At 31.5% G+C, this 24,792-nt stretch overlaps 1 protein-coding gene across 4 annotated transcripts in view; it reads left to right on the forward strand.

Moving 5' to 3' along the window:
* Positions 1-24,394, forward strand: part of LOC118190211 (CD151 antigen-like) — an 85,103-nt gene extending 60,709 nt beyond the window's left edge. For all 4 annotated transcript variants that reach the window (XM_035360886.2, XM_035360887.2, XM_035360888.2 and 1 more), the window contains exons 2-8: positions 308-379; positions 2,778-2,969; positions 6,473-6,547; positions 9,394-9,489; positions 15,510-15,680; positions 18,539-18,622; positions 23,663-24,394. In XM_035360886.2, the coding sequence (XP_035216777.1) occupies positions 317-379; positions 2,778-2,969; positions 6,473-6,547; positions 9,394-9,489; positions 15,510-15,680; positions 18,539-18,622; positions 23,663-23,710 (729 nt within the window). In that variant the 5' untranslated portion in view covers positions 308-316 and the 3' untranslated portion in view covers positions 23,711-24,394. The remainder of the gene's footprint in view (positions 1-307; positions 380-2,777; positions 2,970-6,472; positions 6,548-9,393; positions 9,490-15,509; positions 15,681-18,538; positions 18,623-23,662) is intronic.
* Positions 24,395-24,792: the final 398 nt, after the last annotated feature.

Below are 24,792 nucleotides of genomic sequence, written 5' to 3' on the forward strand. Positions count from 1 at the left end.
CAGAAATTAGCGTTATCAGCAAATGAATAAATATCATTAGAGTGATATTTCAGTTACGAAAGAAACTTGTGCGTAATGCTTAAATAAAATAGGAATTTTTAAATGTTTTTAAAATTATTTGTCATTTTATAAATTCATTCCATATTTTTATAAATAAAACAGAACCATAAAAGCTTTAAAGTGTTCTCAACTTTTATACGTAATCAATCAGTTTATATGCCAATGCATAAACATTTTAATAATAATTCTTATAACGAAGTAACATTGAAAATTGTGTATATTGATAAAGTTTTATTTCTTTCTTTAGTTACCAAGAATGGTGGAAGGATTAGCAAAAGGGGTGAAATATGCCCTGTTCATTGCCAACTGTGTCATCCTCGTGAGTATCTCTTTCATTTACTTTTTCCTTTCGTACTCAGGTGTCTGCATTTATTAAGAAGAATCGTGACTTGATAACCTGTTATACTACGAATACATTTTTGATTGGTATTTAAGTCAATTAAATTTAATTTGATACTTAAATAAAAAAATATTTACCAGTTATACTTTCAAAATTCATAAATCTGTATTAAATTCAGTATTTGTGTCACTGAATTTACCTTTGTCTTATTAAACACCCCTAAGGAAACATCTTCGATGTATTTATTGTTGTCATTTCGTGGATTTCGTATCCTTCCTAGTAAAAGAAAAATTTGTGAACTTGAGGGAGATATTTGCTGCAAGCCTCGCATGCAAGCGATTCAATGAAATAACTGCACAACTACGTCTTGAATAATTAAGTATTTTATTTATTAAATAAGAGTCCCAATATGGCGTTAGTTTACTATGAAATTATATCAAGGAATTTTTTTCTGTGTCGTTTAACTTTGCAGTTTTGAACAACTCATTCGAAATACGAGTATTTTATGTTTCCTACGTATTCATTTCTGGGGGACTAATTCTTAAACTAATAGGGCAATTGTAATCGCATATTTCAAAACGACTGACTGACTGATTAATTTATTGCCGGACTACCACACAGTGTGCAGTTTTTCCGGCTCAATCAAATTTGCCATATGGGCGCATCACATATTACTATCTGCCGTGGTATCCCAGACGGAGCGGAGAAGGTATATTTTAAAATCATTTGATGTGTTCATTTAAAGTGTGCTTACAAAGATATGTTTGCAATTTCGTTTTAAGCTCATAAATTATTAAGTATTTATAATTTTTTGAGTTTTTACTGATTTTAAAGGCTTAATAATTTTTAGACTGTAATATCTTTTGAACTGTTAGGCAATGAAAGGTTAAATTACAACATTTTCCACGAAATGAATGGCTCTGATGACTGAAGCTTTAATGCGCATCAACTCTGTGCCCCTTTTGTAACATTATGAAAACGGTTGATATCACAAAGCCCTGATATTTACATTTAAAGGAATTTTGTACGTGCAAAATTGCGAAATTAATAAAAAAATAAATTTCATTATTTTAATGTACCGGCTTTTTTAAATATTTTATTTTACCTTTGTAGTAATTTAATAAATTGTACTCACCTGAAATTATTCCACTTTTTTGGGTTGGTGTATCTGTATTATGGCAAAGTGCACGAGAGTTTATTTATTTATGGGAAGAGTTGCATTCGTGGAGGATATTATAAGGGAAACTGGATTATATTCACGTTAGACGTAAGGGAACTCACCATTCAATTTTTTTATTCTTCAAGCATGGTGGCTATATTTAATTCAAATAATGCTCATGCTTATTTACTTGAATTGCTAAATGGGATGCTTCCCTGCGTAGGTAACTTTTCGCAATTCATAAAAAACTACAAATCTTTGACATGATCTTTGGACGTACAGATATAATTATATTGACATTTTAAGACACTCACAATAAAATTAACCTTTAATAGAAAAAAAAATAAATATATTGAATTACTATCTCAAAATGTTAAAGCGAGGAATCAAAACAAGCAAGCACGAAAATGAAGAAAGTTTTGACAATTTTTTAAGATGTGTGTAACTGAAATTACTATTTTAAATTTTCAGTAGTTTTTAAATTTAGGCATTTATGAAAGAAGTCAATTATTTTAATATACGTGTTATTAAGTTTTCCAGTTCCTGCTCTAAAATTATAGGCTATCTGTGTAAAGATGCTCATATCAGAAGTAATCTGTCCATTCACGATATTAGTTGTTTTGCATCATTTGTCTATAGGTGTATGAACACTATTTAGCTAGCTGGCTTATTATAGCGTTTTAAAGGTCTATGTGCCTTAAGATAGTAAATTCTACCCAAAAAAGAAACAATATGCTATAAAAACGCTATAGTATAGAATTCCTAAGAAATAGTATTCCTAAGAAAAGTAACGATGCTAAATATAAGAAATAAAGTAAATGCTTCACTTGCCAAAACAGTTTTTTTTTTTTAAATTTTGGATTGATTTAAAAACTTAAAATTCGGTATATGGTTGGCTAATATTATTTTATGAAATTTATTAGACTTATAAAGTTTAAAGGGAAATAATTAGCAAATCTGCGTTACTGAGTAATACTTCATGAGCCTGTTTTATTCATGGCTGACCAAAGCCGCTTTAACAAAATGCATCATTCTTTTAACATTACTTCATATTTTTATACAGAGCTCTGCACAGAAAAAAATAACATTGTACTGTGTATGTAATCACACTATATGTGAAAATAGCACTCTAAAAATGCAAAGACTTTTGCTGTTTTAAAAAATATCGCAGGGTAGAGGAAAAGGTCTAATGCGTTTTTCATTTGTTCTTCTCTTTAGATATGCGGCATCGCGGTGTTTGCCGTGGGAGTATGGACACTGGCAGACCGTTCCTTCATGGAACGATTATTGGGAACGGACTTATACGTAAGCTCAGCATCCATTTTGATAGCGACAGGAGTCATTGTCACCATCATCTCCTTTCTGGGATGCTTTGGAGCTCTCAAAGAGGTTAAATGCATGCTTCTAACCGTAAGTATGTTCTTTGCTTCAGTAATGTTCTTTCTGTAACTTTTTTGCGGAAACTCTGAAACTGCAGCTGACGCAGCGCCAGTCACCAAATATGCTCCAAAGCACCAAATGTGGTAGCTTGTTAATATAGCATCATGGATAGCTGTGGATAGAATAGCCATGCAATACTGAGGCTGTGAATCATTCCGATTTTGTGTAGTTCTTTGAAGATTTTTAAGGGAAAACAAATTGCTCAATATATACGGAGAACAATAGCTCTCTCCATGTACACAGGGATCTGTTTTCTCTTAAAACATCCGAGAACTGTGGATATTTCCGATCGGGCATAGCTACCGCACATTGAAAATTACATATACTATATTATATTATATGATATATTACTGTTATTGTAAGCGAATTTTTTTTCATGAGACTTTACGTATTTTTAAGGTTGCCGCCATCTAGTTATATTTCACGCCAACGTTTATGTCACTTAGTTGTACCCCGTTAATAGAAAAGTACTCAATAACCTACTGTTAACAGTACTAACCACGTTAATTATGTTTTGCAATGGAATAGGTTAGCAATATGACCTATTCTTGATGTGATGATCTAAATAATAGTTATTCAGTTGTTCTTAGGAAAAGGACTGCATGAAACTTGTCTTTCCCGAACTTAATCCTACCGCTTTTTATTTAATCGATCCATCAGTTACACTTGTATAAACTTGTAAGATTTATTTAATTAATCAGATATTTTAAAATAATTCTTTTCTGCATTTCCAGTTTTCCTGTTGATCTGCACTATAATTTATGAATATCTTTTTATGAATATCTTTTTATGAATGTACCCTTTTTTGAATGAATTATTCCTCTTGAATATAAATTAATTTATCTGTAAATGCTTTTATATGCTAATGTATTCGCTACATTAGAGGCAAAATGCTTTTAATTGACTTTTTTAGATGATGAAATCTCGAAGAAATGAATGCAAAATTGCAGGTTTTTAAGAAAAGAATTCAAAAATAAAATCTCAGTATTTTATCTTCGAGTGTATTTTTTTAGTTCTAACGGAATTCGTTTAAACTTGAAAGGAAATCCTTTTATCTCTCTCTTTCAACAGACATATGTATCGAAATCAGATGGTATTCTAAGGGAAAAAACCCATTTTCCAATTCTGGAGCATGTTGCCTTCTTTGAATTGGCTATTAAATTTACTTGTACGCTTCTGAAAAATTTTAGAACTTTTCGTTGTTTTGTGCTTAGACCTATCGATCTTCATTCAGAAGTCCAACGAAGAAAGTTCTCGCCGAATAAACTTTCCTAAACAGTTCCCCTTTTCTTTCACAAGTTTAAAACATTCTTTTTGTTTTATTCATTGAAATAGATAGGATCCCTAAAGTTTAAAATGAAAATTTTGTTTCAGATAGGAGATAGAAGTTATATGTTTGGGTTAACGTATTTTTAGTTCTTTAGCCGAACATTGCGAAGAAAAAGGAACTCGTGATTTAGCGCAGAAAATATTACAACCGAACTAAAAATTTATATTTTTTATTTTTCATTATTTTCCACACTATCGTGTAGGAAATGTAATAAGATAGGAATTTGTTTCACGTTAAGAGAAAAAAAGGGCACAAAATTTAAGTATAATAAATGAAGTATTGCCGTGAAAGTGGATAAAGAATACTAAGAGGTGCAATTTTAAGATTTTTCTCAAGTGCTGAAATCCCTTAGCTTAGCATTCTGCCACAAATTTTATTCCTTAATTACCATATACATAAAAGTTAAATATTGAAATAAATATTTCTGATGAAAAAATGGCATTACTAGGTATTCTTTTAACTGGGTTAACGTGAGCTCAGTTAAGAGAACCCAAATAAGGAAAGAACCCATGCAAAAAAAATCATGAAAAAAAAAAAAAATGCCGGTACCTAACCCAAAAATATCATGCTTGACACAGAGAGTATAGATCATGTTTTGCTACATGTTTTTGTCACACGGTAGAATAGCCATTAGTTTTGAACATTTTAAATGTGTTAGGTTTTACATGTGTCAACTTTTTAAATTTGTCTACTATTAAATATAGATTCAAATTTACTTTTAAAATCTCTTTAGTGTTCCTAATTACATGATTTTGGAGTTGCCTGAACGAAAAATTACGAATGCTGTCAGTAACTTCACAAAAGATACTTTATTTTATAAGAATCTAGGTATTTAGTAATCTTTAGCAGCTAGAATACTTAAGAAGTGTGCGACGACTAATTGCTAACTTCAAAGGCCAATAATAAGTCCAAAGAAGGGTTAAATTACCCTTTTTATTTAACTCAAGAATATTCACAGTTGGCTTACAGAAAGCTTCCACTTGGGCTTTCTGAAAATAAGAAACTAAACTTATGCTAACTAAATAAACCAGCCAAAACTGAACAGCAATAACTAACAGAGTGGGTCGTTAGTACGATCAAGGGGAATACTAGTAAAGCACGTAACAATATAGACGAACGTAAAGATTAGATTTAAAGCAACGACGTGGCCATAACGAAAATACGCTGTATTGAGAACTCCCAATCTGTTCTCCTGAAGGACCGAGACTTCGTTTTAACTAATGATTCTATCTCATTTACATAAAAAGCGATCTTGAAAGTTCATTCTTGTAAGGAATCGTAGGCGGACAACACGAGAATAAAGGACAGCTGTTCAAAATTAAAAATATCTAGTAGGAAATTAAAATAACCCCTACAACTTGTTTTATTAGTTTCCTTTTACTTAATATGCATATGCTCATATACAGTTTCATGAAATAATTAAATGCTATAGATATGAACAGGTTAATTATTTTATTACAAAAAAGAAAATATAGATAATTAATATTTGATTTAAATTTAAACATGTGAGTTATTAATTTTTGTTTTGGCACTTTTTTTACAAATGAATTATTGCAATTTGAGATTACAATAATTTATTTACGTCAAAGCTTAAATATAAGAATTATTTATATAAATCAAAAGTATTCATGTGAAAACAAAGTGAGAAAGTCGTGTTTTAATTATAATCAAGAAATTACCATTTATTTATGCATTACATTCTTAGGAATTTAAAATTTCAGAACATAAGCAGTAACTCTCGGAGGGTTAATACCACATTCTTATAAGCTTAGATGACTAAGTACTTCGAAAGATGGTCTTGAACGAATTGAGAATTCACGCAGTTCTATCATACAAATTTTCAATGTTGCATGACAACATTTGCGAGAATATTTATATTTGTATTCCAGCAAATGTATAAGAATACTTGGAATTAAGTACGAAAATTGTTATCAGATCAAATGAAAACAAAACCTTAACAAGAAGGAAAATATTAATGAAATACAACTTAAAAAAAGGTACTTTTAATGAAACAGCTGTTATTAAAAATAGAAACAAGTGCTTTTTATTTCATTGCTTGGAATTTTATTATATTTATAGAAACCATATACGTAACTTCATCAGCTTTTGGATAAATATTAATTCGAAACATTTTATCTTGTAGTTCTTCATCATCCTATTCATGATCTTCATCGTTATGCTTGTGGGTGGAATCTTAGGCTATGTTTTCAGGAATGAGGTAAGAGTAAGCTTGTTGCTTTTCACTTCTGTTTGCTAGTTTAAGAAGTTAATTGATCAAACGCGCAACAAAATAATCCTTTGAAGTTAGAGATTCTATGCTGTGTTGTTTAGTTGCTCAACCTGATATATCTTGTATCATTTATTATTATTTCCTAAACAGTCATTTTTAATTTTCACTCTGATTTCATTTTAACGTCTACCTCTGATTTTTATTCACAAATGAATTTACTCCAAAACAAGATGTCAATTAGCTAACTGGAAGGAAACATTAGGAATGAATAGGTCGCGTTAATTATAACTTCTATAATTTACTTTTCCAATGAGTGGTAGAAGAAAAATAAAATACCTTCGGCGGACCAACAGGCAAAGGTCCAACCTCTCGTGGCAATTGGCAACCCATTTTTAATGAACGGTGGAAGAATATTGTGGTATCGCTCAAGCTCTATGAAGAAAATTGCCTGGAGATAGCTAAGATGGTATGCACCGCCCATGGTACCCACCTAACTGATTTCATGGACACGACAACAAACAATAATTTACTTGAACTCAAACTAAGTATGGCTTCTTAGTTCTCATTTAGACTTCCGAGCTTCAACTGAGAGAAATCATGATTGAATAAGTGATAAATTGGTTTATAGCAGATAGGCGTAATTGAGATTCAGAAGGTATATCTCAATTTAATATAACGCTGCTCAATTTATTATAACATAATTTAATGCAAATGTGCTGGCACAACGAAGTCCGGCCAGCAGTGTTATATTAAATTATTCGGTATATTAAATTACTGTAATTACAGCTTTATATTAAATTGCAGCATTGCAGCGGAACCTCGAGATACGAGTTTAATTCGTTCCAGCATTCGTATCTCGACGTTCCATTGTATATTAAATTACTGTAATTAGCATTTGTTTTAATTTTACTGGATTATTGTGAATTCTTTTCACTCTGTTACCCTAAGTAAAGGAGTAAATATAAATTAGTGTGTTAGTTTAGTACGTCTCTTTCTGCTTAGTTATTAAATAACAGTCATTTTGATCACATATATTGAATTAACAGACTGTTAGGTTAAGTAAGTCAACAAGTAATAATAATCGTTCAGTTCATATTGTAAGGTAATATTGCTATAATTTTTCAATTCACATTATCAGTTGTCAGATAAGAAACTTCTATCGATTTTTAAAATACAAGGGCTAAATATTATACTATTGAAATAGCAATCAAAATTTATCAAATGGTATTTCCCGAATTACTGAGAGATTTCTTTTCGGTAGGGCATTTTTTTGGTTTTTCTATTTTATCAGATATTACGTTTATGACAGGAAATATTTAATAACATCAAAATTTTTTCCCCTCAGCATAATTTTGAAATTATTGAACAATCGAACAGGTTTTCCAGTTAGCTTAAATGTCACAAACTGTTAGTTACATTTTTTGCATTAGTTAATATGGATTCATCATACCAGATTTTGCACATTTCATTTTCATTATATTTACTAGGTGTTTTACTCCACATTATTTGCTGTTATCTGAGTTATTTACTTTTCTGTATCCCGTTAATAGAATCCAGCGTATGAGACAAGATTTAGAAACTAGGATTAAAATGAAATTCGATGCAGATAAAATTTTATTAATACGCTGATGATTAATATATCTTAAAAATTCTGTATCAAAAATTCGACAAATATCTCTTGAGTAGACTTATTTTATTTGTAACTTATATAATTTACTTGTACTCAATATAATTTAGCTTTCGAGCTTCAACTGAGAGAAATCATGACTGGATAAATGATAAACTGGTTGCTAGCAGACAGGCGCAATTGAGTTTCAGGTGTCTTATCAAAGTCATACTGCCTGTCCATCTTGAAGAAAGTTATAATAAGCTTAAGGAGAGATCGCAGCATTAGCTCGCCTGTCAGGAATCTGAGAGGCCACAAATAAGACTCTACTCAAAGTTTTCATCCTTGTTAGAGAGTTGGATATCCAATGCTGCAGTCTGCTATTAGAAAAGTACTCTGCTCGTATTCCATTAATAGGCATGGCCAGTACTTCGAAAGGCATTTTCAGGTATAGATCTAAACAACACATAGAGATGTCGTCTACTGTTTTTTAGATCCAAATTCTAGTTTATTAACTTAAATCTATTTTGAATGATTTACAAAACAGAAAATGAAGTTCCTCAGAATTGTAATGATTAGAAAACATCTTATGCCATCAGATGAGAGATTCTCAAAGGAGACCTGAATCTTTTGAAAGACATTCTTTTAGTGAGTTATAGTCTGTTACATTAAAATAGGAAGTTCAAAGTTAGTTTCGGTAAGCCGATTTGACTCGCAACCATGGAAACAACAGCTGCGGAAGAAAGGTGACTGGTTTAATCCTCCCCACTTTATTTCCGTTCAGCGTGTTCCCGTGGAAAAGCACGAGAATGAAGGCTGACTTGAAGTGCTGTCTCAAATGACGTGGAGAAAGTAAATGCTATGCAATGATGACGACGCAAGTTACGATCGCAAAGGATGAAGGGCTGGCTTGAAGTGCCTATTTTAAAGTAAAGATTATAATTTGAAAATTAATTGTTGAGTTTCAATTTTAATAAACTGAGAAATGTTTTGTTTTCATAAAATATTAGTTCTGTTTCTCTTTTAAACAAAGACACAAACGAAACAAAAATTCAAATGACAGTACTTAAATGTTAATAGTGATAACAGTAATTAAAGCATAAGTTTTCCTGAAAAGAAAGGAGTTCTTTCAGAGAATAAATTTTTGTCAAAAGTATTATAACTAATTCTGTGCAGTTCATTCTACAGAATATTTCTATATTACATGATTTATTTGTGTTATGTTCAGGTGGAAAAACAGATGCACCAAGAGATGCTCACAACAATTCCAATGTACAAGAATGATACAGCCGTTACAGATGCTTGGGATGCAGTCCAAGAATACGTAAGTATGAACTGTATTTTAAAGCTATAATAAGATTTTTTTCACATATTTTGTGGCATTCAGAGGCCTGTAAATCAAGCAAAGTTAATATATAATTTTCAGAGCTAAAGGTAATGAACAAAAGATGTGATTGAACAAAATTGACTTTTAGCTAATAATTTTCATTTTGGAAGACTCTTTTACAATTTTGATTACACTTTGCTACTAAAGACATATTTCTAAGAAAGTATTCAAGAAAATGAAGATAATAATACTATTCCTTTTTGCATTTCAATATCTAAACAGAATTTCTAACTGGTTTTATAATTAGTTTCTATTTAGTCAGTCCAAAAAGAAGCTAACTAGTTAGTTAGTTAAAGTAATTTAATCGCTGTAACATTCTATTGTGCGTATATTTTCTGTAAAATATTTCGTTAACTCTTAGAAAAAGGTAGACGTAACTTTCTAAAAATAATTATAAAAGCAATTTCATGCACATTACTTTGAAGTACTCTTCAACAATCTGCGTCGTGCAATGTAGTCAAAAAAAAGTTTAGCAAGAGATACTGAAAACTATTTGTTCGAATTTAAGATACGAATTACGAAAAGAAAACTTGTATACCTTGCACACACACACACACACACACACAAAAGGGGGGGGGGACAGTTCGATATCTCCCGTTCTACTGGATCGGTTGTCGAAATTTAACTTGCATTTTCCATGTCTTGAAAGCGCGACTTAGGATATATATCAGATTTATATATAGCATTGTTCTAGGATAGGCATTTTGGCACGAAAACATAGGCAGTCCCCACAAGTAGGCTGAGTTTCTAGTAAACGAAAATTCAATGTTCTCAAGTAGTTCTGTGTTTCGTCTACGGATCTTAATTGAATGTTACAAATTCAGAGAAATACAATCCAAAATGTTTTTGTTTGATTAATTTTGATTATGTCAAAGCTTGCTAGGTTTTGATTATGGAAAAGCACGATATCTGTTGAAGGGAAGATGGAAGACTTTCTAATGGAAACTGGCTCATATCCACATTACACTAGGATCACCACTAAAACTTCCAGCCGGCCCAATGGCCTAGAACTAAACCCAGATCGAACCAGGTTAACGTTCATCGACTTTACCACTCGGCCGCTAGTGGAGTTCAAAAAAGAATGAATGGCATATTTCTGTTTAATAATAAAGAGGATTCTCGGAAAACTTGCTTGCATTTTTAACTGTTGAAAAGTTGAAATTCTTTTTACGTATTAAAACTTTAAATATTCAATTCCGCAAGTTTAATATTTAAAACTCTATGTCATTTACTGAAGCATATTTGTAGGTGTTTTAAACTGCAAATTATGGTTCTGTTCAAAGCTTTTAAATTGAATGACAAAATCAAGACAGAGTTGATAAAATTTCTAGATAATATTGAAGTTATCTTATCCAAGTTAAGAAGAAGAAAAATCGCTTTTTCAATATAACTTACTATGATTCAAATTTATAATTATTTAAGACGCTTTGTTGTATTGCGAATGGTTGATTCATTTCTCCTTTTCAAATGTCTCCTTCCTGTCATCTTAATCATACGCTGAAACATCTTACTAGAAGATAAATAAAGGAATTAAAAGACATTCGTTGAGCACTCATTTAGAAGATTGTTGCACTTTAGTGATGAACGAATTTATTATTATAACAAAAGGAAATCTAATATGACTTACAAATGATAAATGATTTTTCTCATAACCGTCAATAATTCTTTTAAAACTTGACCATGATTTCAGTGTTACTGCGTATCGTAAAATGTTATGATTTTTTTAATGTACAATACTGCTTCTTGTCTGCTTTCCATGATCCTTGATTTGCAAACTGAAGGACAAAATGAAATGAAAAGGCGAATTACGTACATTTATTAAAGACCTCTCTGAGCCACCTCTGAGCAAGAAGAAATTCTGAATCAAAGATGGCTTTTTAATTGAAAAAGCATTACTACTATAGAAAAGGGTCTTTCTCCAAATAACTGACAGATAATCACGCATTTCAGCACGCATCTATTTCACAACGCATTACGCATTTTTTATTTCTTCTGCTAAATTATGCTGAATCGTTCGTTGTTTTACATTCATATAAAAATAATATTAATTTATAAATTTAATTATGTTTAGTCAAAGATATTCCAGGATAGCAATGAGACTCAACAGATCCCAAACGACTATATTTTCATATAATATTTTTAGGATATGTTTAGATATTTAGTGATTTTGTGTAGGATTCCATGCCTATCTTACTAAATTCTAAATTCGAGCAAGCAAAGGTTTATTCGGACATACGTTTTCGCAATTATTTTCATAGCTAATAAAAGTGCATGAATTGCTGAGATGACAGCGGAATTCGACATTCCTTCCATTCAGAAAGGTAACAATATTTTATGCCAGCTGGCTTGTCCGGCAATCACTGATTTTATTTCTTCTGCTAAGTGATGCTGAATCGTTCGTTGTTTTACATTTATATAAAAATGATATTAATTTATAAATAAAATTAAACAATGCATATAAATAAAATTAAACAACAAATGTAAACAAAATAATATTAATATTTACTTTAAAAGATATAAATTGTATAATTTAATATAAACTTTAAAAAATGTGTTTATTTTAGTTTATATTTCGTCAAATTTAGCGCTACAAACTTTATATCTAAAAATGCGCTCCGCAGATTGAATCTAGCAACATTTAAACACATATAAAAATAATATTAATCTAAAAGAGGTATACTTATTTTAGATCATTTTTCCTCATATTTAACCAAAAACCTCTAATCGGAAAATGCATTTCGCAGACTAAATTTATGGCCTTCATATTTAAAATTACATTGTATCTATGAGTATATATTTTTGCCATTTTCTTATTAATCAAACAATGACTCGCGAAGAGTAGAGAATTTTTTTCAAAGGTAAGCTACATAGGTATTAAATTCTAAAAACACCTTGATTAACAGATAAACTTTTGATTTTAGGAGACAAAAGAATTTAGCATATATATTCGGAGTAATTTTAAATTTCTCTCAACAAACAATGTTAATGTAGACCACTTTTACTAGGAATAAATACAAAGCAATCTGAGAGTCCTCAGATTTTAATGTTCCTCCAAAAGAGCTCTTTTAGAGTTTAATATCGTTTACCAACAGAGGAAATCCACAGAAAGAGCCCAAGTGGAATAGCGAAACATTTTATAGAATACCAGATAGAACGAACATGGAAACGTTATATATCTTCTGAATATTTAAAAAGTGGGAAAATATATGACGTAATTCTAGAAAACTATTTAATGTTTTTAATTTTCCAGATCATTAATTAAATGCATTTTTATTTAACTGAATCAGATTCAAAAATAAAAAAGAATGTTCTTAAAAACTGCATCTATTGCTCTTAGATAGTTTAGCTTGTTCATCGTAAGCTTAAAGATTAAATTTGAAAGATTGCGGAACTTACATTTTGTGGAATGGCAACAGGCATGAAAAGTGAAACAACGCAAAATCGTGTTTCGAGATTATAAGCCCTTTGGGAGCTTATTAATCCTAATTAAATAAAATAATATAATAAAAAATAAAACAAACATAAAATCTGAAAGCTTTCAGATTTTATATTACGCTCAAATGGATTTTTTTTTTCACTGCGAATGCAAAACGGGATTTCTAAAACGAAACAGGCATTCAAAGTCATTCGACACAAAATACCGTTAGACATTCTAACGTCTTTGTGTTGCTACGCTACCGACATAATACCAATAAGAAATGTGAAGATACCTCGCGCATAAGGTATCCGTGCTTGAAGATGAACGCCATGTTAATGCGTGGAGGAACGCCATGGAGCGCTTTGAAATCGTTGAGTTTACTAATCAAAGTTCGTTAAAGATCACAAAATATGAAATAGATTTTAAAAGAAATTCCATATTCAAAATTTGGGCTTCCCGATGCTCATATTCGAGTGAGGACTATGCCATTTAAAATTTGATGCCTATACGTACCGTTGTTGTTTTTACAATGCGAGAAACATACATACATTCATGCAGATTATTCATTATTTAATTTATTAGGGCTCTAATATTTGGTGGTAACAATTTGAAAAATGATTCATACTTTTCTAGTGAACCAACGCAAAATGCCGAAACGAAATTAATTACCCTTCTGAGCAAATTGCTCTTTAGGCTAGCAATAAAACAAATTCGAAATTCAAGATTCGGGCTTTCAGTTGCTCATATATGAAGGACTACGTTATTCAAAATTTGATGGCACTAGGTTACTATGTTACTACAAAGGCGAAACCCCCAGCTCCTCCGACCGATAAATTCATTCAGCCATAAAGCTTTTAGAGGCCAGCCTGACAAAACAAAAACGAACTGGGGGGAAAAACGAATAAGCAGTTGAACATGTAATAAAACGACACACAAAGAAAATAAAACAGATACACATCATTCACTCAACAAATCCAGCCAAGTATCTCTGTGCGTTGATAATATTCATTATTTCCCTAGAATAAAGCAACATTTTACTATAATCCTTAAGATCTCTTGGAAATTCGATTTTAATTTTATTTCTAATACTTGCAGTCAGGCCACAGGTTTCAACGAAGGTGAACATTATCACCTCTTACGCTACATAGCTGACAAATATTGTTTTCTTGGAGGGCAAATTTATTCAAGTTACATGGGAAAACGTCCATGTCCCGTCAAAACCTGATTTAGATCTATATCAGTGTAGCACTTTCTACCCTTATAAAATTGTATAGTAGGCATATAATTTTTTTTTCTTTTTTTCCGAGAAATCTCAATCGTTTTTCCATTTTTCATATATACTATTGTATAAAATTCCAATAGTTTTTCTTCTAGAGCCCTTCAGTTTAATTTCTTTACAGTTGACAAGTGTCGCTTCTTTTGTTAGTGCGTCAGCCCTCTCATTACCATGAAAACGTACATGTGCCTTAATGTCAGTGTATGTTAATATTATATTTTGTACGTTGATTTCTATATTTCATTTTAATATTCACAATAAGTTTATTATCAAACCCAAGTGCAGAAAGGGATTACAAGGCCGATAGTGCATCAGATAATATGTGAACGCATTGACCACTAGATAATTTATTTTCGATCCAGGTAAAAGCCTGTAGTATTGCATAGAATTCAGCCTGGTACACTGTATTCGCGAAGTTTAATAAGAATTTTTTGTAGTCAATCTCAGTTCCGTAGTAGTACACTACAAATGCGCAACCAACGTTTCCTCTCCTAGACCCAAACCATCAGTATAAATATCATATTCATTTACAGTACATAATAATCGATCAAAATTTATGTGCAGGGTGAATCAATTCAAGGCATTCTTTAAAGGTATCACTTTTTAATTCTATATTAGAGATTTCCAATGATGTAATATATTTGTTTTTCAGTAAAAATTTGTTATAGAAAAGGCCGTATTGATATGAGGGGGGCACACCGGCAAGCACACACGCCACCTCTGTTGAAACGGTGCGGAAAGCACGCATAGCCGCAAGCCTCTCTGTATTGTATCTAATTTCTGTCAAATTCTCACAAGTTCCCCCGCCCTGCAGTCTCATGCGTCCAATGCCATACATAACAATTGGAATTACTACATTTTTAAAAATAAACAACAAGGTAGAGCTCTTCTTTGCAAGAGTTTCCGCAGTTAAAGTATTGCGATCATATTTCAAAATACCATCAGTTCTTTTCTATACATCCTTAAAATACTCCAAAAATGTTAATTTCGTATCGATGGCTCTAGGTATCGTTGTTTTTTTCACAGTGCGAGAAACATACATACATACATGCAGATTCTTCATTATTTCATTTCTTTAAATATAATACAGAGTGATAATATTTGGTAGCAACAATTTGAAAAGTGATACAGCCGTTTATAGTGATTCGACGCAAAACGCCGTTTCGAGACTCATAGCCCATTTGGGCTAAAGCTTCTTTGGGCTAAAAGGGCGTTTTTTTAATTGTACACTACTAGCTCATGATTATTTTTTTCTGCTTTTAGTTCAAGTGCTGCGGTCTAGCAGTGAACTACGACCAAAGCTACGAGATCTGGAGAAAAAAAAACCGAGAATTCACAGAAAAGAGAGTTCCTGTTTCGTGTTGTAAGGAAAAGGATGAGTCCTCTATCCGAAATTGCCAGTTTTCTAACGATCGAACAAATGTTTATACTGACGTAAGTATTTAAAATTTATAAAATATTTTTTCTTCCAGTCGCTTATACAAAAGCATTAAAGTTCAGGTTAAGTTGGAATCCGAGATGAAAAAGACACAGTTCTTAATCCTTTAAATTTCATTCCTAAAGTGAAAATAAGACATGCTGAGTTGATAAAAGCAAGTTGGTTTCTTTGCTGTGGAACTGTTAGTACCATATTAGTGGATATTATCACTTGCTTTTCATTTTCAAATGAACTCTTGCGACTTGTAATTAAAGAGACAATTTTATAAGTAAGTTTTTGTACCACGCAAGTGTTTGTCTCTTTTATTGTTCGTTTATTGCTTCCCTGTTAACTCCAACTATTTTTGTCCATGCCATATGGAACTTTGTTTAGATGCTTTTTTATACTCAAGTAAAAAAGTACAAGCTACTTAATTTACTAATATTATTGATATAAACTTAAATTCTAAATAAATGAAACGGTGTCTAAAATTTTATTTCTTTGCTAAAGTTATACAAACGCTAAATTGACGGATCGAGTCGAAATTTTGCATATCTTGTTGAGTTCCAATGTTGCAATAAAACCACCGAAAATCTGGGGTAAACGAGTAGACGATTCAATTCGAACTGCATAGTACGAAATCATTTCATCCGGAAGCAGATATATAGGTGGATCCGTAATTATGTTCCTATTAGTATTTCAGTCTAATTTTGTCAATAATGACGTTAAGTGTTATACTATTATTGTACCATATTTTATGCCATTTTGTAGCTGTTACAAATCATTTGCCTTCCGCAAGGTTAATCACAGAAGTCAACAATGGCTTTTTGGTTGTCATTTTCTGAACTGTGCTCAGATTTTATTTAAGATGAAACTGTGGTACCTTCGGCAATAGCACTGAGATAGTGGTGACTAGGTAGTGTATTTTAATAGTGATGGTTGTTATACAATTAATTCTTTTTCTCAGTCGTTATATTCTAAGCTCCTGTTAAACATTATTTGTCAGTAGTTCTCAAACATTCCACTAAGTCGCGAATTGCTGGCTGAGGATTTTTCCACATTGTCCAAAGTCAGAACATAAGTTCAGTGCGCAGTTTTTGTGATTAAAATGAGTAAGTCAAAAATTAAATAAAATACACGCTTTAAATTGTATAAAATGAAATAGGTACATATTTTTAACAAGCATACCATAGAATAAATGGTTTGGTTGGTTTATTTAATCATGGCAAAGCACACTAGGGCTATCTGCCTAAGAGGAGGGATGCCTTCGTGGAGGACTTTCTAAGAAAAACTGGCTCGTATACACGTCACACATGGAGAAAACCACGAACACGCCCATGCAGCCAGCCCGTTCGCGGGATTCGAACCTCGGACCGAACGACTGTTCAGCGACTTTACCGCTCGGCCGCGGGTGGGCCCATTGAATAAATGAATCGCAGTTGAGTGGAATAAAATAGTGAGTTAACAAAGGGAGTACAAGTACGTTTTTCATTACTAACCTTGTAAGGAGTTTAGTCCTTTCTTAGTGCGTGCCTTCTTGGTGTAAATGGAAGCACATCCGGCTAGCAATCCGACGGTTTAGAACTCGAATCCCGGCTAGGGCATTGCTGAATTTGCTGTTTTTTTGCTCCCATACAAACCTTATGGATCTTGAAAGAAAATTGGGTGGGCAATTATTTGGCACCGCTTGAATTTGGCGACTGCGTCCCCTTCCTTCCTACTCATCCTCTAAATGGGGAAGTAAGAAATTTTCTCCTTTCTTACCGCGTGCTTTCGTGATGTAATCGGAAGCTTATCAAGCTGGTATTTGATTCCCGGCGAAGGCATTCCTGATTTTTCCTCTTCCCTACTCAACAAAAACCCAATGACTTGAAATCTTGGAGTCAGTCTGGACATAACCATCTCATTTTCTCTTTCACATTGACTTTTCCTATGATTGCTTTTCTATACAGCAAACGTCGAAAACTTAGCTTTGCACAAACATGACATTGTGCCATTCATTTCCACTTCATCTGTTAAGGATTTTTAGAAATTTGTTACTTATCTCTGCTCTCAGATTTTAACTTTAATGTTTTGTCGTAAGGCAGCTCAATAATATTTCCAAGGTGCCACAATGTACAGTCTGGGATCACCGTTAAGAGCGATGAGAAATTTATTGTTATTGAAATGGTTGATATGTAATTATTATTATGCTGTTGCATTTTAAAATATCAGTATTGTATCTTTTATATTACATATGCTTTCGTAAAAAAACAAAAGAAAGAGTCAAAATCATAATTAAGATCCCTAAGCTGCCGTAGGTGTAACCAGGGTTTACTCCCTAATGTTATCATGGGCAACTAACATTCCCTTTGCACTACAACTGCATTATGCACTGAGAAGCACTATACATAAATATCATCCTTATAACGAAATGCATACATGACAGAGAAAAAGTGCATAGTACCTCTGAGTTCAGGAGAAATTCTAAGATAATGAATATCTAATATATTAATATGTTAAATTAAATATTTCTTTTATAATAAGTAGATATACATTTTAAAATTGAGCAGTTAAATTTATTTATATATTTTAATCTACTTTTACGAAATTTTGAGAACATTTCTAAGACGCAGATGGAAATTTTACTTAAAAGAATAAGATTCAAAATTAATTAAAAACTAATCAATTCATAGTTAATGCTGGAAACCCGACGAACTCAGGAACAGAGGAACACTTGATAATATTAAGAAAAAATATTTAATGGTTAACAAGATGCAGAATGCAAATCTTGAACGCATCAGAAAACGTTTCAAATTAAAATTACGTTTACACTTTACAGGGACTGTTCATTAATATTTAAAACGTTTTCACTAAAATACTGCTCTACTTTCAGGACTGTTACGAGAAGATGAAAGACTTCGTCAAGGATCATGCATTGATCTTAGGAGGAATAGGGATTGGAATCTCCTGCGTTCTAGTAAGTAATCCAAGAATGCATACATACAAAACAAATGCTGCGATTCTTCAAGATTGTTGAGTCTGAATTAAAGAGTATAAAGATAAAAGTTAAATCTATGTTTTTCAATCAATTTTTAACTAGGATGTGTATTGCAAATTTATATTATTTCATCTAGCAGCTTTACATTTCTTTAGTTTCGCATATGTTTACATACATTTGTATATTACTTTACATATGTTAGACTTTTATTTTAATATTTACTTTAAATATTTTAACATTAAGCATTTATTCATACAAGCATTTTAATACTGGCTTTTGTTCTAATATTGAATTAATTTTTATATAGATGAATTTATTTTCTCTTTTACTTTACTCTCAACTTAATTAAGGAAAAATGTTTGGACATAAATATATTTAGAATGCTCTGCATTTTCACATATTTCATCTTTGTTGATTTGCTCAAAAATGTGAAACTTTTTAAATTTAACTTCTAATGATAACTTACTTACTAGGCTAAATATATAATTATTTTCATAAAATGTATTATGATAATATGTGTACAATTACTGTAGCATTTTATCTTATATATTATGTTAAAAATGCTTGTATGATCTTTATTTTTGCAACCTTTCTTAGCAAGTTGCAAAATTACTTTAAATAAAGAAAATATTTACATTATGGTTTTTTTTGTATTAAGAAAACAATTTTGTGAAAATTATGAAATCTATTTTTTATATGTCCCCCGCTTATTATAGTTACATTTAGTAACTGTTTATATTCATTAAAATAATACGTTTATACGTAACTAAAAATGAAACATCGGCTTTAGAAAAAAGGTTTCTGATGTTGATAGAGTAAGTGAGATGCTTTGCGATATAGACTGGCGTGAAAAGTAATGATACATAGACGTCTTAAAAAGTAATGATACATAATATCATTACTTTTTAAGACGTCTATCACGATATATATTATATATATATCGTGATATATATTTTACCTATCACTTTCTGTTATCCGTTAGTCACTGGGAAAATTTGAGATTTATTAAAAAATAAAGAGCGAAAATAAACGAAAAATACAAAACAACCGTTATTTCAGACCCGTTATTTTGTACAACCCTCTATTTAATGAAGTCGCAACAACAACCCTCTATTTAATGAAGTCAACTCTCTATTTAATGAAGTCGCAAAATCACGCAAAAAACTTCACTAAATAAAGTAATTCGAAAAATGGAGATTGTGATAAAACACAATTTTAGATCATTTTTTTAATTTTAAATATAAAATAATAGTAAAAAATGAAATATAGATGCAAAATTACATACATTAAGGTATCTATTTCATCAAAGTTACGCAGGAAAATTAGTAAATTCATTTCGGAAAATAATCAGTTATTTTGACAATTAAATTTTTGGGAACAACGTACCATGTTATAATAAGTCTAACATCTTTCTAACGCACCGAAAGCATCTTTAAGTACACTTTCTTCAAGCTGAAAACCGCGCCATGAAGTATGAAAATCATTTAGCATTCTCTTCTGGCAAAGATTTTGTTAATTCATTTTCATTAGCGTTTTCATATTCCCCATCATAAATTTCTTTCCGGCTGCTATTTTTTATGCTCTAAGATATCTCCTCTTGAGTAGGAATTCCTGAGATATCAACGTCGTTATCTATAAATAGACAACCTTGTAGTTGTTCATTATCTTCTATTAGTTCCTCGATTTTTCAACTGTAGCCACATATTATTCAGTCCCTCATTTTATTCATCATCGTCATTGGCAAATTGGGGTCTTGTTTAAGAAACCCAACCTCTACGATAATAACATCTGTCAGATTTGCCAGGCTACCATTTTCGCTCATGGCATTATTCGAATAGGCTTTATCACAGACACGACAACAACACCGTCAATTGGCATTACTATCATCAGTAAAATCAATCTTGCTGATAAAGCCAGCTTTTTGGGAGTTGTTGCGAAGAGTATGTTTAGTGACATCATAATTCCATAATTTTGCAAATTCAGACACTGACCCACGTATACTTAGTATACATATATAATGTTTATTTTATATTCTCATTAGGCCTTTCTTCAAAATTCTTCTACGATCATGCGTCTTAACACTTATTATCACCCTTTGATCCACAGGCTGTAGTTTTCTCAACAGTAGTTGGATGAAAGAAAAAACATTAATGTAGTTATACTTCTCTTTGATGTCTTGAAGGTGAGAATTTAATTGATTCTCATCCCTAGTCAATTGTTTTATTCGAAGAAAATCTATCTAGCAGTGAATTTTAGTATTTGAGATAATACATAAATCTAAAAGCAACGTAGTGGAAATTCGGTTACTCATTACTATTTTACCCATCACTTTCTGTTATCCGTTAGTTACTGGGAAAATTTGAGATTTATTAAAAAAATAAAGAGCGAAAATAAACGAAAAATAAAAAAACCGTTATTTCAGACCCGTTATTTTGTACAATAACGTATGACTGCTTCTTCAACTTTAAAACTTTGATATAATAATTTATAGAATGCAATGTTATGTTACCATATAAAACTCCACAGAAAACATTTTCTCTTAAAAATTAAAGTGCACACTCATCATGAATTAGTCAGAAAGCAGTTTTTAATACTAATTCAGAAGTCAAACAACAAAAATCAGCGTTATACCGACAAAATTTTTCACAGGACTAGTTTCGATGGTTTTACCGAACCATCATCTTCAGCTGCAAAACCGCAAATGAACAAGATAGGAAATAATGATTAGATAATGATTAGAATAATGATTAGTTTTTAATAGTTTATATACCGGTACATGAACTTTAAGAGAACATTTTGTCCATGTTTAATTGTAAGTTGCTCTTTTAATTACATAATACCTAAAAAAAGAAAGAATCTTTGTATTATAACAGATTATATTTCATATACTATACAAAAAATTATGTACCAAATTTTAGTTTAAATTAAGAAGAAAGTAAAACATTTCTATGAAAATAAAAAGTATTTAATATTTGTCGTGTTGTAGTTAGATACAATTTGCTTTTTTACTGTAATAATCGCATTTTATCTATGTTCGCCGGCCCAAATTTGATGGTGGCGGTGCGAGAAGAGTCTATTATACGGTCATTATTTTATCCATCCCGATGATGATCCAGAGGCTGACGGATAATCGAACTTTTATTGTATTATATTCTTTGCACCCCGATCAAAGCATCCATTACAAATCGTTTACTTTTTTGTCATTTTTACATCCGTATCTTCTCTTTCTCTGTTACTCGGCCCAACCCGCCTTTATCTATGCGTTTCTTTGGTAATCAGTTCCACCTCTTTCCCTCCATGTATACGTGCAAAGCATGCAAACAGAAGAGAGCTTAGATGAAATTGACCTTTTACACTGCATTATTACAGAAATTTTCTTATGTTTACATATATCGCATGCCATTTCCAGTCTGTTCCCGATTAATTTAGTAGTTTATCATTTCCAACTACTATGTTTAATTATGGATGTATTTTTATCGATAAATCGAAAAGCATTTCAGAACTTAAGCATAACATTCTATAATGGCTTCTGCTGCGGAAAAAAATTAATGCGTTTTAGAATTCTTTGTTACTCACTTGCAAAGAAATGAATGTTACTTCAAAATATTATTTCATAGACACGGAACACAATGTAAGCTGAAAATTTAAGAGTTGGTAAGTCTTCAGACTTATAAGTCTGAATACTTTTCAACTTAAGTATTATTTTCAATAAAACGGCAGAACGTTAGGTGATGATAGCAAAACGCTTTTATTTTAGAAAGAAATTACAGAACAACTTTGAAATTTGAGCAAATGAAACCTATGTCTAAATATTTTAACACTTAAGCCCAACAGATGTTATCAATAATCTGTAGCAATATACCGTACATTCCGGCGCATAACGCGAACTTCAGTACGAAAAATTAGATCGAAATTTACGGGTGCGCGTTATACAGCGGAGATAAAAATGATGGATTTAAAAATTAAAAAAAATGAACATAAAAGATTAGACTTCTATATGTATCTAAATGCTGTTTATTTAAAAGAAATGACCATACCTTAAAAAATTTTTCATTATCGGATAACATGAAAAGTTCGTCATCCTCGTCTTCCGTTATATCTTCAGGCACATCATGGAATTCGGTTTTATCTTCATCATCGTTGTTACTCTGATCCATAACTAAATAATCATCATTATCCGTTCCATCTTTGACCAACACTAAATACCCTTGTACGATTCCCCATACGATTTCCATTTTCTTTCCCAAAATGAATGGCCTTGCATTTGAAACCAGAACTGTGTTTATTTATTTTCACGGGGGCCGTATTTACTACTAAAGGAACACTAAATTAACTGCATTTAAATCAAAAGCAAATGTGATTTACTAAAGCTTTCGATTTTCACTTCAAAATCACAGTTTCAAGTTACTACAGAAAGAGAAAACATCTAACCTGTAATTTCACGAATTCATTCAGATTGGAAGTGCATTCTTACACCAAATGATATCCATCTTTTCTTGAAACCCTACTATAACATTCTTTAGGATATTGCACTGAATACAATCCATCCCCTTTACAGGAATATTTACTCCCTCGAGCATGTAATCCACATAACTATTGTTCCCTTATGGCTTGTTAGTTCGGTATACCATTGTTTGACAGACTAGAACAAATCTTCGAATAAGTGACTTCAAAAGATAAGAACATAACACATGTATCTTTTACGTTTCTTCGTGAAGAAGTGGGTGCGCGTTATACGGCGAACGTATTTAAAAATTTTAAAATGTAGCTTGAAATTATAGATGCGCGTTATACGCCGGAAATACACTATTTATGAAGATGAATGCAAAGCGCTTGAGTGGAATATTTTTTTTTCGTTAAACAAGGAATATCTACATCTTTCAAGTGGAAACATCTATTAAAGAAATTTCGAGATTTATTTTTATTGAAATTAACGAAGCATGATTTTTATTAACAAATTGTTTTAAATTTTATGGATGAAAATGTGCACTCTGACATTAATATTGTTTTCTTTTCTAGATCGTCGGAATGATGTTATCATGCGCATTGTTCCTTATGATAAATTGAAGAGTAAACAATCATCCTTCTTCGTTAAAGGCAAAGAAACCATCGCTATTTGTGGAAGATTTAAAGACGAGTTCGAAGATGTACGCGCAGCTGGTTGATATCTGTTTCGGAGATTGAACATTTTTCGAATAGATTACATTACACCTATTGAGTGTTTCTTTGCTCGCATTTTATTCCCACAAAAATTGAGATGTTTTTTTCTCGTTCATTCATGTAAATAAGAAATTATGTTTTTAAATGGACCTGTTGATTGAAATGTTTTTGTTTGCAGCTCTGGCCCTGAAAATAATATAAAAAGAGAGGAACTGCGATAATTTATTTTTGAAATACAAATGATTTGTTTTGTTTCTAGAATTCTGTTTTTGTATGAGTGAGTATCTGTTATGTCCGCATTTTAAAAATGTTCACTTAAAATAACTGGACATCAACACTCTGGCTTATTGTCTCATCGAGGCTGCATCAACGTCATTAATGAGAGTTCCATACTGATTTTCTTCGTCTTGTAGAAATTAATGGAAGAATTTATTTGTTTTTCGAAAATTTCCAAGCTTTTTTAAAAGGACAAGAGATATGGAAATTATTCTTAACAAGAATATCATGATTTCCTTCTATATTGTTTCATTTGTATGATAATATGTTGTACTAAATGTTGTATTTATTGAATAAAATCATTACATAATAAAAGTCTAATTTCATTTCAAGAAAAATTGCTTTTTTCTTCGGATTACAATTAATTGGATATTATTTTCATTCTTTCTATTTCAGACGTATATTTAAAGAAGAATCAGCAGTTGTATAGGACATCGAATTAGACCGAACACTTTTAGATGGCTCTTATAATGACGTTACACCTCAATGAATTTGTAAGGTATTTCTCTCACCTTCTTAGCATGCCTTCGTGGTGTAGTGGTCAGCTAGCTCGGTACGTATTCGAGAGGTCCATGGTTCGAATCCCGGCTAGGGCATTGCTCATTTTTTATCTCTCATGCTTTCGAAATAATCTAATGTCTTTACAAGCTAAGATGATGGCCTTTCACCTTTGATATTTTTCGTCCTTAAAGCGTGCGAGTTTTAGGGGTAGA

The sequence above is a fragment of the Stegodyphus dumicola genome, chromosome 2 (genome assembly GCF_044657685.1).
Source record: "Stegodyphus dumicola isolate Sdum_Otavi_A_Nest chromosome 2, ASM4465768v1".
NCBI lineage: Eukaryota > Metazoa > Arthropoda > Arachnida > Araneae > Eresidae > Stegodyphus > Stegodyphus dumicola.